Here is a 17,327-nt window from a genome sequence, read left to right as displayed (position 1 = left end):
TTGGAGTCTAGTGATTGCTAGGCGAGGGCGGAGCGATCTAGCCTAGAAGAGCGGTGTCGTCGGCATAAAGTAGTTGTAGTAGTTGTTCTTGAATTGAGAGGAATATCTGCCATGTAAGTTGTGAAAAGTATTGGGGCCAGAAAAGAACCCTGAGGTACTCCCGTCAGAATTTTGCGCCTTGATGACAATTCCGTTGAGTTTTACTTGCATGTATCTTTCATTAATATATGAATATATGAGTTTCACTAGTTTAATTGGATATTGTTTTCGATCAGTTTCTGTGCGCTCTCTTTATCTGAAATAGTTATTCTACTACAGAAATTTTACCCGATGCTTTGTTTTTACAAACACCTTTAATATTACCTATCTAAAATAACAGTATAATAATATTATCTAACAATATTATCTTTCTAAAAATGACAGTAGCAAGTAAATAAATAAACAATTTAATTGTCTATTTTTGATAAATGATTAGCCTTATTACAAATATCATTAATGCCAAAATGTGATCTCCTGAAACTCCTGTTCGAAGTTGACTGTGAACTTTCTTAACTCCTATAAGGGAAAAAATAGAACTCCTATAAGGGGGAAAAAACTTGCAAGTACATTTACATGCTCATATTAAAATAACAATGGATAATGGATTACATCCTGGTTCAGGACACAAGAGTACGCAGGGGATTTGAAATTGGAAGTGATCCAAACATCTCTTGCACATCATCATTTAACAGCTTTTCCATCAGATTTGGATTATCATAGGATTTTTAAAGGCTTCTTGACAATTTCATAATTGGACCAAAATGAAAGCGTTTGTTGTAAATGAGAGGAATCAGAAGAGCATCGTAAAATGTCATTAAATATCGCATGGTTCTGGTTTCGACGATTCCTTCCGCGACTGTTTTACCTACTTCAACTAAAAAAAAAAAAAGTGATTCCTTATTAAAATTCATATTTAAAAAAAAGCAAGCCAAATATTGAGGAAGCAGAAGGTTGGAAGCAAGAGACTACTTGGCTGATGTTATTCTTTTAATTCTCCTGTGAAAATTGGGCAAAGTGCAAAAACACTCATTAATGTGTAAATGCTTTTAAATTGCACCCAACCACCTACTTTGCTAGTTTTTGATAGGTACAACACGAAATCTAACCTTAAAAAAATTACAGCAAAGTAATACTTTCTATTTGACTTTACTATTTTGATTTGACTTGACTTAATTTTTTTATATGACAGATATATTATTTTGTAATTGGTGTTTTAAAACTTATAAAAACTGTTATTTTTATTCTTTGATTTATTTTAAATTTTCAAAAAAAAATATTATTTTAATTCCCATATATTTTATGAGGAATATCTTTGTTTACTTAAGAGTATATTGATTTTATCTTCACCAAATTTGCTTAGACTAATATTAGTTTTATTGACAATTTTGAGAGATTGTTTGAAATACACCAGTAAGATGACATACGATTGTGTGATGTTCGTAGGAAGTTTATTTATGCATTTTTTAAATAGATCTCACGTCTGAAAGTTATAATAACTATCATACATTTAGTATAGTAAGCAGGTTAAAGGTTATATTCGCAAGAAATTATATTTCTTGTCATCATCCATATCCCCTAGCATATGTAAGTTTGCAAGTGAAATATCTTTGCGAATAGGCTACTTGTATATACAGTTACACACAGAGAAGTTGACTTCATATCACGTGACCCCAGTATAATTGTCTTCGAATGAATAGATTTCAGTATTCTTCTCTCCCGTTTTTTTTTTTTTTCAAATTCTGATGCTGTAATCCTCTTTTTTTAATTTTTGATTTAAATTTAAAACTAAAATTCCTTAGTTTTAATTTATATTAAAACTGAAATGTAAAAATTATTTTGAATAAACTTAAAATCATTTTAAAAAAATTTTCAACTATAATGTTGTGCTTGTTTTGTTTTTATACATATAATTATCAATAAATAATAGTTGAAAACATATAAAGGAACTCTGAAATGACAATAAGCACAAGTAAATTCATAAATAAATCAAGCGGTAATAAACGTATTAAGTAAAAATAGCAAATAAAACTAATAAGACTAAATATAATATAATTTTGTTCATTTCAGTATGTGGGCGAACAGCTTGGAAGCCTCAGAGTCGTATTGTAGGTGGTCAAGATGCACAATATGGAGAATTTCCTTGGCAAGTAGGTGTCTGTAAAGAATATCTGGAAAATTTAAGAACGCTGTTGGCGTTTATTTATTTATTTTTTCTGCGCTATTTTTCCATCTGAATTATCCTTTTACCCTATATGTATTTTCCGGATACATATCATAAAAATAACGGATTGAATTATTTTTATTTGTATTTTATACTTGTGATTTGTATTTTATACTATTGCTAGAAGATTAGTGCCATCTATAGTCCAAAAATGACATGAAAATATGGCAGACGACTGCTGTTAGTTGATGATATAATTTAGTTTACAAGAAGGTTTTACATTTACTGGCTAAAACATGAAAGACAATTATAATACAAACAATGTAAATTACTAAATCTTAAAGTCTTGGGAAAAAATGCTATAAAAAGAGTTAGAACGCGGTATTTCTATTTCTAGTAGGAGTAACTCCAGCAACACCAAGATAATACAATATGATTGAAACCATTGGAGAAATCGTAAAAATTTTAAAAAATAATAATAAATAACTAAACATGATCTTAATCTATTGAAGTTTTATGTTAGTTCATTCACATAGTTTTTACTGTGGATTTTTTACTGTGACATTGCAAATATTTTCCCAGCAGTGTCCGCATTAGTGGTCATATTTTGCCAATAAAAATTTAAGAACTATAAATTTAGTGTTTGGTTTATTCTAAATGATGTTGATTAGAATAAAAGGAGGTTTGTCGAAAATTTAACTTTGAATTTCGAAGATTATTATTGTTGTTGTTTTAATTTTTATTTTATTATTGTTGTTATTTTAATTTTTATTTTATTATTGATTTATTATTAATGATTTTATTATTTATTATTATTATTTTATTATTATTTAAATGTAAAACTTTCTTGTCAACTAAATTATATCACAAGTTCACAGATCAAACTAACAGCAGTCGTCTGCCATATTTTCATGTCGTTTTTGGACTTTAGATGGCACTAATCTTCTAACGATAATGAAGGTCTTACAAAAATTACAGCTAAAATGTACCGCGTGTTTATTTATTTATTTGCTTGCTCATAAATATAATAATAAGATGGAGATTTAAGTCTCCATCTAGAGAAGCAATGGCATGGAATCACAAAATTACCCATATTCGTATTATGTAAGAGTATATCATTAGTGAAACATTATAATCGACAGCTTGTCTCTTATCTCTGAAAAAAATTCTCTGCTTTGAATGATAACATCATAGAATAAAAATGTTCATTTAACTTTCCATAATCTTACCATTCAGCATCCACAATGTTATAATTTTCAGCAAATGTCATCGATCATCATTACCAACGGTTCTAACAGACCCTTAAGAGCCTACGAGAAGCTGGTCAGTCCTATGACCTATAAGTATACTCGGTATATAAATTGCGTGTGTTCTTCTGACCGGTTTCCCTCCCCGTTACGGCCGGTGTAATGGTATCGATAGAAACATTGTGGTTGCTGCTATTTATTTCTTTATTATGTTATTTCTGTTGTTTATTTCTTTATTATGTTATTGTTATTTATTTATTATATTCCTGTTGATTCATTGTTTATTATTAGTAGTTATTTATTTAATTTTTATAATTTTTATTAGTAGAGTATTTATTTGTCCGCTTGGTTGGCCGAGTGGTTAGCGTATCCGCTCTCCAGCCAAGAGGCTGCGGGTTAGAATCCTGAGTAGGCATGGATGTTTGTGATTGTCTTCCACCTTCATACATTCATTCATCCAAGTATAGATACACTTTCCCAATATTTATTGGGTCACCGTGGGAGTAGTAGACCCAAAACCTCCCTCAATGGGAAAGGCCTTCACCCTGCAGTGGGTAGAAAAACAGGCTGTTCATCATAGTATTTATTATTATATAGTTTCTTAAACTTTCATAGCCTGTAGAAAACGTAAATTCAAATAAATAGCATAAAAAAAAAAGAGCCGGTCCTTTATTATTATTTAAAACCATATCTCAAGTAAATATTTGAGCGTTAACACTCAATTACTATTTAAAAAAAAAGACGACAGGTTATTAAAATGTTATCGCCTATTTCATTCTTGACTATGAATTGACTTGAAATATACAAATGAAATATACAATTCATTTGTATATTTCAATGAAGTATGATTTTACATTATATTTCATAAAAGTGTGACAATGAATTTTGGAAATATTTGACAACTCTTGCAAACAGTTTTCAGATATTTTCTATTTAATTTTATTGCACAATGAAAGTCTGAGCATTCGCATTTGTGTTTTCATTAGGCTCACATCAAAATATCGCAACAGCAGTGCGGTGGAGTGTTGCTCAACCACGACTACGTACTCACAGCAGCACACTGCGTTTACAGGTAAGAGAATTCTCTCTCTCTCTCTCTCTCTCTCTCTCTCTCTCTCTCTCTCTCTCTCTCTCTCTCTCTCTCTCTCTCTCCTTGTCATTATCATTTTTTTCTTTGTTTTACTGAAACGCTTTTATTCGTATATCCAATAGGGCAAAGCTACGGGAAGTTACCGTGGTTCTTGGAGCCTATGACATTCAAGATCAAAGTTATCAGGTACTGCCAGCTCAATTTTTTCGTCCAAAAGAGAAAAAACTTCATCCTAATTTCAGATTTTCCCCATCCCATCCTGATCGGTACGATGTAGCTTTACTAAAATTGGACAGACCTGTTAAGTATCAGGAAAACATCTTACCAATCTGCCTTCCTCCTTATAAATGGGACTTTCGTGGATGGCGAGCCGTAGTCACTGGATGGGGAAAAACAGATCCGGCTCTAAGTAAGTAGATCGTTATTACTCATTAATTCAACATGTAATTCCAATAGAACGATTGCCTAACATATGATTAAACAGTTTATAAAACTCGAAGTACATCTCTCTCAAAGGCGTAGCAACGTATGTTAAAAACAGCTTTTTTTTATATACATAGAACTTATTTTTGCCACTGGTGACAGTTGGCCCAAATCGTACAGGGAATACTAAATTCTTTGCTGGTTGCTTGTATAAACACACTCACCTGTCCTACTTAAAACCGCACACACATTTTCCCCATCTGGAGCAAATGAGACATTTCGTTTTTTACTAGTATCACGTCAAGTTTTTGTATAACAAGGAGAAGTTGTTAAAACCTTAGAGAATTAATGACGTCATGACAATTTCTCGATTAAAATACAGTTTGCTATTTGTTTGCAGCTTAGCGATTATAACGTTAGTAAACAGAAAACCGCTGTATAATTTTGCATTTGTCTATCTATCTGTTACGATCTTTAACTTGTTATGCTCTTGGTCTATTTTGATTAATATTTTTACTACAAAAATCTCACGCAAAGAGTTCATTTGTCAATTAATTCATTTAAAAAATGAGCTAAATATTGCAGGCGTAAACTTCTGTGGCTAATTGGTTCAAAAGACATATTTCGGTGATTACACCCCATTTTTTTATTATTCAGTTCTATAAAACACTGAAATAATAGTTCCCGACAAGTTTCGTAAATAGTTATACTATTTACTTCAGGGGTAAATAGTATAACTATTTACCCCTGAAGATGTAAATCCTACGAAACTTGTCGGGAACTATTATTTCAGCGTTTTATAGAACTGAATAATAAAAAAATGGGGTGTAATCACCGAAATATGTCTTTTGAGCTAAATATTTCTATGTTAATTTCTGGGATTTTTTTAAAAAAAAACTACGTTGTTAGTTTTCCAACTATCTACAAGTTCGGTTTTTTTTTTTTTTTTTTTTTTTACAGTTCTTCGTAAGAGTTTGTTAACTTATGAGCTAAATGATAACTGACGTTTACTATATCGCAAACTAATTAAAATATAATCAACGGTTGCAATGATTTAACAACAATGGATGTGTGATCTAGCAAGAACTATCGTATTTGCTAAGACCAATTCTAAACAGTATATTGGGGTTGTAAGCTAAAAAGGCCGTTATGGGCAAAACTTCGAAGCGATTTTATCTCTTCGAAGTCTTGTCGAATTGGCTTAACTACAGTGTGGGAATAGTACCACGGTGTTCACATTCTGAACAGTTTTTGCCATACTATATAATGCTTTCTCCTGTTATTGGCACATAGACTTTTTTGTTTCACAGCTGTACAATTCCAGCACAGTTCCACTGGCACACTCTATCGATTCCGAAGTTATTCGGTACACTGACGGATAACTTTGTTCTCGAAGCTAACAGTACACTTGTGGACGCTATTAGATTATTTCAGCATGGTAAACAATATAATTGTTATGTTAAACTGAATTTTATTTTTGCATTGGTGAAAGACCATGCAATTTTTTTTATGGTCTAAAATGATGGTCTAAAAATCCCAAGCATATGAAAGGCACATATTCTAAATACCTAGCCTTTCTCCCTAAGAGTTTATTATAAATAATACGACCATAGGTAATCCAGGATCCTAAATACAATATAACAATTGTCATGTTAACAGAACGCACAATTCCTATCAGAAAAAAAGAACATAAACGACAAATTAAATAAAATAACTATGGTGAAGATGGCCTTTCTTTTCATGCCCTGAACACTTTATATAGAATTGACTGGAAAAATAGCAGTTGTTTACATCACACCAAAACATGGTATGAACGTAAATTTAAGGAGGTCTGTGAAATTCTTATCAACCATCCTAATCTTAACAATAATGATGGTTTGAAAATCCAAAGCATATGAACGGCACATATTCTACCCACGGAACCTTTCTCCCTAAGAGTTAATTATAAATAGGACTATAGGTAATCCACGATCCTAAATCTAAGATAACAATTGTAATGTTAAAAATAAGACATCATTTTTACTGTAAGAAAACTATCTATAAGAAAGAATGTTTCTCTTATGTTGTCATAAATAGAATATACTTTGATGTAGTTATTTTATTTTATTTCATTTATTTATTGTAATTTTATTTTATTTTCACTAGAGGTCAGGCCAGTAGAATAACCGTTGATCAAATCATTGTCTCTTCAGCATACTATGTAAAATGTAATTTAGCTTGTCTGTGTATGTATATATATATGTGTGTGTGTGTGTGTGTGTGTGTGTGTGTGTGTGTGTGTGTGTGTGTGTGTGTGTGTGTGTGTGTGTGTGTGTGTGTGTGTGTGTGTGTGTGTGTGTGTGTGTGTGTGTGTGTGTGTGTGTGTGTGTGTGTGTGTGTGTGTGTGTGTGTGTGTGTGTGTGTGTGTGTGTGTGTGTGTGTGTGTGTGTGTGTGTGTGTGTGTGTGTGTGTGTGCCCAGATGATGACCTTCATATGAATGGCGAAACGTCGGGAAATTAAAATAAATATTTATAATGTAGAGTCCATAATTTATGTAAAATGATCACCGTATAACACTAAAGGAAAGGTGAAAGATCATAAATTTACATTTTAGCATATGAACGAATTCAGCTGCTTGTGTCTCTTGTCAAAAAAAGAGAGACGATGGAGGGCACTCTAGATACTTAAGAAATGTAGGAGGCGATGCTTTTTGTGTTCCTAGTTCACCCACATCCTTACTCAACAACCTTTTATCTATAAACAAATTTTATGTGGAATTATAGAATAAATATTAAGATATAAAACGTCTCTCTCTCTCTCTCTCTCTCTCTCTCTCTCTCTCTCTCTCTCTCTCTCTCTCTCTCTCTCTCTCTCTCTCTCTCTGCCTGTCTGTCTTTCTCGGGATGGTCTGTTTACTGTGAGTAGGAAGCCTTCAGACTGTTTTCAAAGAAATCAGAATTCAGTGGAGAGGAATGTTCGTTACAAAATACTCAACCTTAACACTATTGTTCTATAAAATGTAACTTCATTTTACCTAAATAATACTATTTTCCTTCTTCCTTCAGTAAGGACGTCGAGCAATTGCTGAAAAATTAGTAGAAGGAAATATTCAAACTGGACCGGAAATGAATAAAACATCGTTGATAGTATTTATTCTTGTACAGTTTGATAGACACTCGAACTTAGAGTTACTACGCACACCAAGGGTTCAAATGAGAACAGCGGAGATAAACAGGGAAGAAAAACAGTGTTTTTATAAACACACTTATAGTACATCTGTAGTGTACTCTACTGTACTGCAGTGGGTGGGTGGCTGGGTGTGTTAAGGGCTTGCTTATCTGGAAAGCTTGCCCTAGAAAAACGAACTTTTAACTTTTAAATGGGAAAGTAGTCTCATAACGGGCAATAAAAATCATCTCCTATCTAAAACCCTAAGAAACATTAATTTCACACGAGAATTCATACTCATAGACTGTTCGATGCGAAACAACGGTAAATATAATGTTAAATTATTTTTTACTTAAATACCTACTACAAAAAGAAGTTTTTTTGTCTAAATAAAAAAACAAACAAACTGGAACAATATCATCTAGATTTAGAATGCTGACCGGATGTGAAGAGAAAAAAATGAGGACATGCCCTCCTTTTGCTGGACCTCAAAGTAATTCTACTGATTTTTATACTAAACGGTATTCTGTAGAATTTTAAAGACAAATAATTGGCTTATATTATACAAAGTGATCAAAATAAAGTATTTCTGTTTCAGGCCTTGTGGAGCGCCATCCATTGATTCAAATACTGCGAAACTTTGCAGGAACATATTGTGCATCATGCAGAAGCGATATCTGAGTGGGGGGGGGAAGAAAAGTAGTTCCAAAATTCACCACTAGGGACGTTTTAAACCAAATGAATGGAATTTACATAACACATAACTCGACAGGCGTCAGGAAGATTTAAAAAGATGGGCAATTGGATTTTCCCCTTCATTCTGGTTGCTAATACCGTCCACAGTAATGTACTAATCTTGCCCCGACGTGCTTTGCGTGTGAATTTGTACTACCTAAATAGTTGCAATGCTGTGTGTTGCACTCCGTAAATATTGTCGGCTGAACAAATGTCGACGAGGTCCACTATCTCCATGTGACATGTGATCTACGAAGAATGACTGGTCGTTTTGAAGAAACAGGATCGTTTTGGAAGTTAGACTTGGCCAGAGATCGCAAACAAGACCTTAAAAAGTAAGGCTCCGCAAGGCCTTAAAGAAGGATACATTCATTTTCATTACCCTGTATATATATTGTTTCCTTATTTCTGAAATATATTTACTTTACCTTGATTTTATCAAATATACTTAGGCTTATATAGCTGCGTTTAATCTAGTGCCCAGCTATCGTTTAAAACATTAATTCAAAAAGCATTTATCTTTATCCCCGAATATATCATATCATTGTGATGCAATGTACATACGAAGCATGCGCCTGCAAAATTATACACCTTATGCTAATTATACACCTTATTTAAATTTTATGATATGGTCAAAATAGAGATTATCGTCCCTTAATTAACCAACACATCTGCAGCCTGTTTTTTACAAAGTTTTTTTTTTAATAATGTTTTTTTTTTCCTTAAGATTGATTTTTTTTTTTCAGTTGTTTCTTCTGAACCAACACATTAATAAACATAATACGTTGGCAAACGACAGAATAACAAAACACATTTATTTATGTATTTACTGTATATTATTATATTTGTGTATAAATTGTTAATTTCTCCGCTATGAACGAGTTTCTAATGGGTCAACTTTTTCTCCTTAGTTAAAGCAAAAAAGTTGGTAGGGCAAGATTTGTCCGCATTATATATATATATATAATTTTGTGTGTGTGTGTGTGTGTGTGTGTGTGTGTGTGTGTGTGTGTGTGTGTGTGTGTGTGTGTGTGTGTGTGTGTGTGTAACAGTGCTGAAATAAATTTAACCCAAAGCTAGCTCGAAGATTTAAAAATAAATGCACCTGAATAATGTTTTTTTTTAATTGAGAAGATATACATTATACTATACTAAATATGAATCTCAATCATTCATATCATGTGCCATGACTACCGAACATTTACGTTTCTGCTCATGCGATGCTCCCAAACCGTTCAAGTAACTTATCTGTTTATTTGTTTCAGGCAATCGCTACGGAACAAGACTCCTACAAAAAGTCGAAGTTCCAATTATTTCTAACGAAGAATGCGAGTGGTGGCACAGATCGAGAGCTATCAGTCTGAAGATATATCCAGAAATGATATGCGCTGGTTATGAAGCCGGCATGAAGGACGCATGCGTGGTAAGTTAATAACAAGAAAGTAGCCACCTAATGGATAAATCTTATGATTTTTTTTCAAATTAACAATTATCAGTATTCAAAAATTAATTTTATTATTATTTTTTTAAATTTTTTTAATTAAATTTTCTTTACGTGTACTGATGTAATTATGATAATAATAATTACGTGACTGACACATGGATTTGAAGGATTCATTGGGGAAAGGAGCTCTGCTACACGCTATATATAATCTAGTATGTACTACGCCATCCACTATAAATAAATGAATTATATATAAATATAAATAAAGAGCCAATAGGCTTCGTTTCGGCGATATAAACATTATTTAAATTAAGGGGATATTAAATCCTACATTGTTTTAAAACCGAATAAGAAATTCAAATATTGGAATCGGAGAGTTTCATGCCGAATATAGTATAATAAACTATAAAAGTATCGGCGACTACTAGCGTGAGCTAATGCAAGTAGTCCAAGTACGTAGTACAAACTCGGGTAACTCGCAGCAAAGGTGGTAAAGTTCTGATCGCTATTCTTGGTATATTCTATAATGTAAAACACATTTCCTAGGAAATGTATGCTGTTATTACATTATGGTGGGAGGTCACTACCCAGACCGGTTTCAGCCTTTATTGAGGCTTCATCAGTGAGTAGCTATTTATTGGCTCTTTATCAATTGGCTCTTTATTTATATTTAAGTAACTTAATGGGTGTACCTTTTTGACAACTCGTATAGCAAAGTATATAAGTTCTTTTCGCTATACCCTTTGGTATTAATTTGGTCTAGCTACTCACTGATGAAGCCTCAATAAAGGCTGAAACCGGTGGGGGCTATTATGAGTTCACTCTCTTAAGGTTTTTGCCTTAAGGGAGCAATTTGAGTCTCCGGGGAAAGTGTTTTCCGGCACGGCCCGGTGAGGGGCTTTGTCGGTGAATGCTTTTCTTCGGAATATGAATGGTTCTTCTCGGTAGTGGTGGTGGGTGGAAGGCCATCACTGAGTGGAGCCAACGCCGAGATGGACGGTCTTTCGCCCACGATTGAAAGGCCTAGGGATCGTCCGAATTTTTAGAGATGGCTTTACTTATTCATAAGGCTGAAACCGGTGAGATTGCTAATATGAGTTCGCTCTCTTAAGGTTTTTGCCTTAAGGGAGCAATTTGAGGCTCTGGGGAAAGTGTCATTGCCCTATTCTCTGTTTGGTCTTCCTCTTTTGTTCTTTCCTTCAATCATTCCAAACAGCAACGTTTTAATTTTTTCTGCATTCATTCTACATATATGGCCAAAGTAGTAGTAGACGTAGATGTAGAAAGTAGACGTAGTTTCCTTTTGATTATTTTCTGGATCAGGTTTTCTTTTGGTTATTCGTCTGTAGATTTCTTCATTGTTCACTTTCTGTATCCAGCTTATTCTCAAGATCTTTCTATAGCACTTCCTCTCAAATGCCAATATTCTCCTTTCAGATTCTCTCAGGAGTAACCAGGCCTCGCATCCATAGAGCATGCTGCTGAAGATATAGGTTTCTACAATGCGCAGTTTAGTTTGAATCGTTATAGCTCGGCTCTTCCATATTTTGTCCATGGCTTTTAAAATAGGTGTTGCTCTGGCTATTCTACTTTTTATCTCTTTTCTGGGGTCCAAGTCATGCGTTCATGTGGCATCCAAGATATATGAAGTGTTTCACATTTTCCAGTTGAAATCCGTCTATCGTAACTCTGTTCAGTAACTCCTGTTGTCTGAATATCATTGTTTTAGTTTTTTCAAAGTTGAAATTTAGTCCATATCTTTTTCCTTCTGTGTATAGTGTTTGCAATGTCTGTTCCAGCCTTGCTGCGTCTTCTTCAATCAGGACAATGTCACCTGCAAAGCAGAGGTAGTTTATTCTCATGCGATTTATAGAAATACCTCCACCTTCTGCTTTAATCTTATCTAGTGTTCTTCTCAGATGTGTGATGAAGATGATTGGTGATATTGGGTCCCCTTTTCTTGTGCCTTGACTTGTGGCAAACCAATCTCCAGTCTCACCTGCTATTCTGATTTTTGCTTGTGCTTGGCTGTTTATATCTTTCAGCAAGTGGATCAATTTATTGTCCACACCATAGGATTCCAAGACAGCCCATGTTATATTTTAGTCAACATTATCAAATGCTTTTTTGGAAGTCCACGAAATAGCAATATATCTTTTTGTTTTTTCTTCGAGCTTTCTCTGCTATTAGTCCTAGTGCGTGTATTTGTTGCGCTGTACTTCGATCTTATCGAAATCCGGCTTGCTCATCCGGAAGATGTGCCTCCATATTCCCCTTCAGGCTTTTTGTACGTATTTTCATCAGCAGTTTACCAAGATGACTCATTAATGCAATAGTTCTGTAATTAGTGCATTCTAAAGCACTGCCTTTCTTATGAAGAACAACCATGACTGATTTTTTCCACTCTTCGGGGGAATACCCTGATCTCCATATTTCATTACACAGCTTATGCATTTCTTTTACAACTGATTCTCCCCCATATGTTAGCATCTTGCCTATTATGTTGTCATCTCCAGGACTTGTTATTCTTGAGATGTTTTATAACCTTATTCACCTCCTCTTCTAAGATGTCATTTTCAAAGTTCTCTGCTGGTGGAGCGATTGCTTTTAGTTCTTTGATTACTTCTGTTGCAGTATCATTTAGTTGATTTTTATATAGTTTGCTGCAATCTTGTCCATCTTTGTATGATTTCTGTCTTGTCCATCAATACTTTACCATTTTCATCCTTGACTGCTACTGATCTTGTTTGCACTTCCTATTGACATTTCTTATAAGTTTGTAAACCTCTCTAGTTTTGTGTTCTCCATAGTACTGTTCAATGTCTTTGCACTGGTCCTCCAACCATTTGGCTTTATCAGATCTTGTTGCTTTCCGTACATCACTACATTTTTGACGCTATAACTCATTTGCCGATGTAAACTATAAATACATTATTTTCATTTTACATCGATTTTAATGATCTTTAATACTTGGGAGAAAAAAGTGTTCAGAATTAATAGTTTTTAGCAGAATTTCACATATAAAAAAATGACCATTATATTTTATTAAAAATCAACTAATTAATTAATCCCAAAATCCTAAATTAAATTATTTCAGTTTAAAAGCAAAAACACATAAAATGAACAAGTAGAGTAATATTAAATTACATACACTTACCTTTTAAAAATGTATTTTCCTGTTTAAATTTGTTTCACTATAAATTTGCAATTCACACTTCACTCAGTGATTCACTACACACAGAGGGAAAAGGAACTAGTCTCTGTTCACAACAGTAATGAACATTTTTTTGCAAATCAGAAAAAGATGAACCAAAAACAGGAAGATGTGTTTTATTGCTGCAACGAAACGTGTTCTGTGGCTACCTTCCGTGGGCCGAAACAAGCCAACCCATAATAAAATTTTAAGACAGACATAGCTTCTCAGGGTAGACAGTGTAAGATTACATATCTCAATTACTTTTACGATTATAATTTGTAGAATTTTTTACTCGCTCCGTACCCTGTTTGCCTCCCCCCTCTTTGGATGCCCAGGACCATGTGATTGTATTTTTTATCGATGTATGACAGATTTGAGAGTGCATAGCGCATCAGCGCTCATCTTAATTGGTCCAATGCAATTAATTGCAAGATAACTTTGAATACTTCTGCATAGAGTGGAAGAACAATCTGTTTTATGATTGATTAGAAAACAACAATGCAGGAGAATGCTATATTTGGTTGGTATATTTGAAATACTCAAAGATGAAAATATGTGCACCATCATTTATAAGATATGTAAGAATAGGAAAGAATGAGTGAGTAGAAATACTTCCATTAATGGTAAACGAATTATTAATAATTATCATTTGTGATATGTGTGTCCTATAAGTTGCTGGGTAGAGCGAATAGCATGATCCTATAAAGTCTAAACATGAATAAGTGACTTTATGATGGCATAATTAAAAAAAACTTATGAAGAAAGAGAGAGAGTATGGCAGGAATAAATATGGTTTTATGGAGCAGCAAATCATCTCGTAAAATTGTTGCCCATGTTATGTGTATTTCTTTGGTCTGTGTATATTTTGCTCCGTTTTCTAAGAATTTTATTTTGTTTACTGAGTCTCAATATACATAACATCCGAATATTATGGAAATTATCCACACTTTCGGGAATTATACATTCATTAGTTTTTTTTAGTATCGATGGTTCTTCTGTCTTATCAATCTCATATATGCTGGTATTTTGTTGTAGATCAACTAACGTATTATTTTTATTCAGCAATAGATATTTTTTACTGTCTGTTGTTTCCGAAGACTAGAATGAAAATGTCTCTATACATTAAAAAAACTTTGCAACTTCAACAGATGCTATACTGCACAAGCAAAAGAAAAAATAATTAGAATTTTTCTCCTAACATCCACTTTCAAATTTTCAGTTTCAGAAAACATGTGTAACAGTTGTTTGTAATACAGCCATCGGATACAGAAAGCGCTCAACTCATGACAAGTGACAACATTCAATTGGATTGGTTGACAATAACCAATCACAGCCGCTAGGTGCTGGGTGAGCTCAAAACGTTAGCTCACCCAGCCTCGCCTTCTCAGAAGTTTAAAAATACTAAAACGCTAAGAATTTGAACCGCTGCACCCTCTTTACATCTTTTTGAAGGGCTCAAAGGTGTATGCATTTTGAAAGCACACCCGGGCTATTAACGCGAATGATGCAATGTTTACGCGTCGAAAAGTGCCCTCTTCATGAAGTATTAGAATATTGTGTTCAATTTTAGGAATCGCTCGAAGTCTGAAAACAATTGGAGGAGTCTTTAACGAGAATAAATGCAAAAATATAATATGGACTGATATTTCGTGAATGAGCACCGCACACCTAGCACACACGGAATATTCGCCCCTGATATATATATATATATATATATATATATAAAAAAAAAAAAAAATCAGCTAACGCCTTTTTATTCCCGTATATACAGGAGTAGGCGAGGCCATTTAGCCCTATCTAACTTTTGGAGACTGAGTGGGCAGTTCAATCTCCACTGGTACCCAATCAGAGACAGATGGCCCAAGGCTATCACTAATTAAGCGGTACGCAGTGAAGAGAGGCGGCTCAAATGTGCCGCCATCTCGTGGTCTCTAACCCTAACACAATATATTTAATGTCTGAAATAATGTGGGTTCTACGGTCGATTTTCTTGAATTTACAGGACGAAAAACCCGAGTTTCCGGGAGGAAAAACCTGCTTGCCCGTGCCAGAGATCGACTAACTCGGGAACCGGTCGAAAAAAGGCTTAGAAAAATTTCCTCTAGTCGCCGACTAGACTCGAAACCAAGACTTCCTTCGTGCGGCCTAGCGCGGTGGTGTGCAAACGCCACATCCACTGAGCTACACAGGCTCTTGTATATATATATATACATATATTTAATAAATTTATTTATATATCTGTATATTTATATTAAATTATTATATATTATATTGTTAGGTTTTATATTATTTTATATTGTATATTATATTATTCTATACTATAATATAAATTCTATATCAAAATCTATTTTAAATATCTATATTATATATATATTATTTATTATATGTAAATTTTACCTGAGAAATATCTGAAGCAGTTATATGAATGAGTCGCCACTAAGTAATTTATGCTTACTTCTAATACTGTAGTGAATTGACTTAATGAAGTACACAAGAATTGCTCGAATAAACAAAAATCGCTTGAGATCTTTCTTGTTTATTGTTTAAATTAAGTGTTTAATTGAAATTTATCTTTTGTAGGGCGATTCTGGAGGACCACTCATGGTAATGATTGAAGGTAGATGGACGCTGGTTGGTATAATCTCTGCTGGATTTGGATGTGCTCAGTGGCGACAACCTGGCATTTATCATAGCGTTTCGAGTTCGGTCGACTGGATCAGTTCAAACATGACATGACAGGACCCCCACATACAGCATTCATATCAAAGCCAAAGGAAAATATCTCCATTTTTTAATGGTAGAACCACAGTTGGTAGCAATGAAATTGTTGTATTGGCATCATCCTTTTGGACAAACAAGTAGAACTGAAATCGGAGATATTTTCGGTCAGGAACCGTTAGATTTTATCACCATAGTGTAAAGTTTCATCTAGGATGAAACCTTCTTTAAAAGTCAGATCAGGAAGTTCTGGATTGATGTCAGATATGTTTGTTTGTTTGTTTTCTTTCTTTTAAAAAAGAAAGCATATCACATGACATCTTGCTAAATGTTAATAAACAAATGTTACATCCCTGTTGTAAAAAAGAAAAAGTCAATATTTTCGCTAGCTACTGAGTTATTGGAAGAATGGTACACATCAGCTGGTTGGTACCTGAATTTCCTATTTAAAATATTAAAAGATACAGTCCAGTGATGAGTACTCCTGAGAAGGCTATAAGACAATCTGAATCACATTTTCAGCTACCATGATACCACGTTATAAGTAAAACCATTTTACAGTCATCTATAAACAATATCCACATTCGAAATAATGGTATTGCTGCTGCTTTTTGAAATGTACATTTTATGAAAAATTCTCGATTTATTAATAAGAAATGAATCCTTGTTGTAATACTGGTTGGTATGGTCTTGGTAGCAGAGCGTGGTATAATAATAAAAGATCTTTAGCGCGTTAGTCATGTAGAGTCACCAGATATAGATTTATCACTAATATTACTCATTAAATATCTTATAATGATGATGCTGACTGAAATGACTGAGATTATGGTAGTGTAATTTGGTTATGCACATTTTTGTACAAGGATTAGCAACTAAATGATGGAACCATAAAAATAAATCAAAAAAAAAAAAAAAAAAATATATATATATATATATATATTTAGTATACGACAGAAAAGAAACTGTTTTCCGAACCACAACAGGTGTACGTATATTGCTATTAATAGTCACAAGGCATTTAGAAAAAGATTAAAATTAACCAACAAATTCTGCTTTGGAAGCTCGTTCAAGGAATCTAATCTAAATAGAAATAACTGCTTAAGTTTCGTTCTCGGGTTTGAAAAAC

At 33.5% G+C, this 17,327-nt stretch overlaps 1 protein-coding gene across 1 annotated transcript in view; it reads left to right on the top strand.

Annotated features, from left to right (window-relative positions):
- The window catches only part of LOC150098812 (serine protease 33-like), a 47,537-nt gene extending 30,466 nt beyond the window's left edge, over positions 1 to 17,071 (top strand). The window contains exons 4-8 of the mRNA XM_090405319.1: positions 2,107 to 2,186; positions 4,434 to 4,519; positions 4,660 to 4,946; positions 10,109 to 10,266; positions 16,064 to 17,071. Of these exons, the coding sequence (XP_090261445.1) occupies positions 2,107 to 2,186; positions 4,434 to 4,519; positions 4,660 to 4,946; positions 10,109 to 10,266; positions 16,064 to 16,219 (767 nt within the window). The 3' untranslated portion in view covers positions 16,220 to 17,071. The remainder of the gene's footprint in view (positions 1 to 2,106; positions 2,187 to 4,433; positions 4,520 to 4,659; positions 4,947 to 10,108; positions 10,267 to 16,063) is intronic.
- The last annotated feature ends 256 nt before the right edge of the window (positions 17,072 to 17,327 follow it).

Source organism: Typopeltis vanoorti, chromosome 15 (assembly GCF_054136105.1).
Source record: "Typopeltis vanoorti isolate ZY-2024b chromosome 15, IOZ_Tvanoo_1.0, whole genome shotgun sequence".
Lineage (NCBI taxonomy): Eukaryota > Metazoa > Arthropoda > Arachnida > Uropygi > Thelyphonidae > Typopeltis > Typopeltis vanoorti.
The sequence above is the reverse complement of the archived record's forward strand: the minus strand, read 5'-3'. Positions and strand labels throughout refer to the sequence as shown.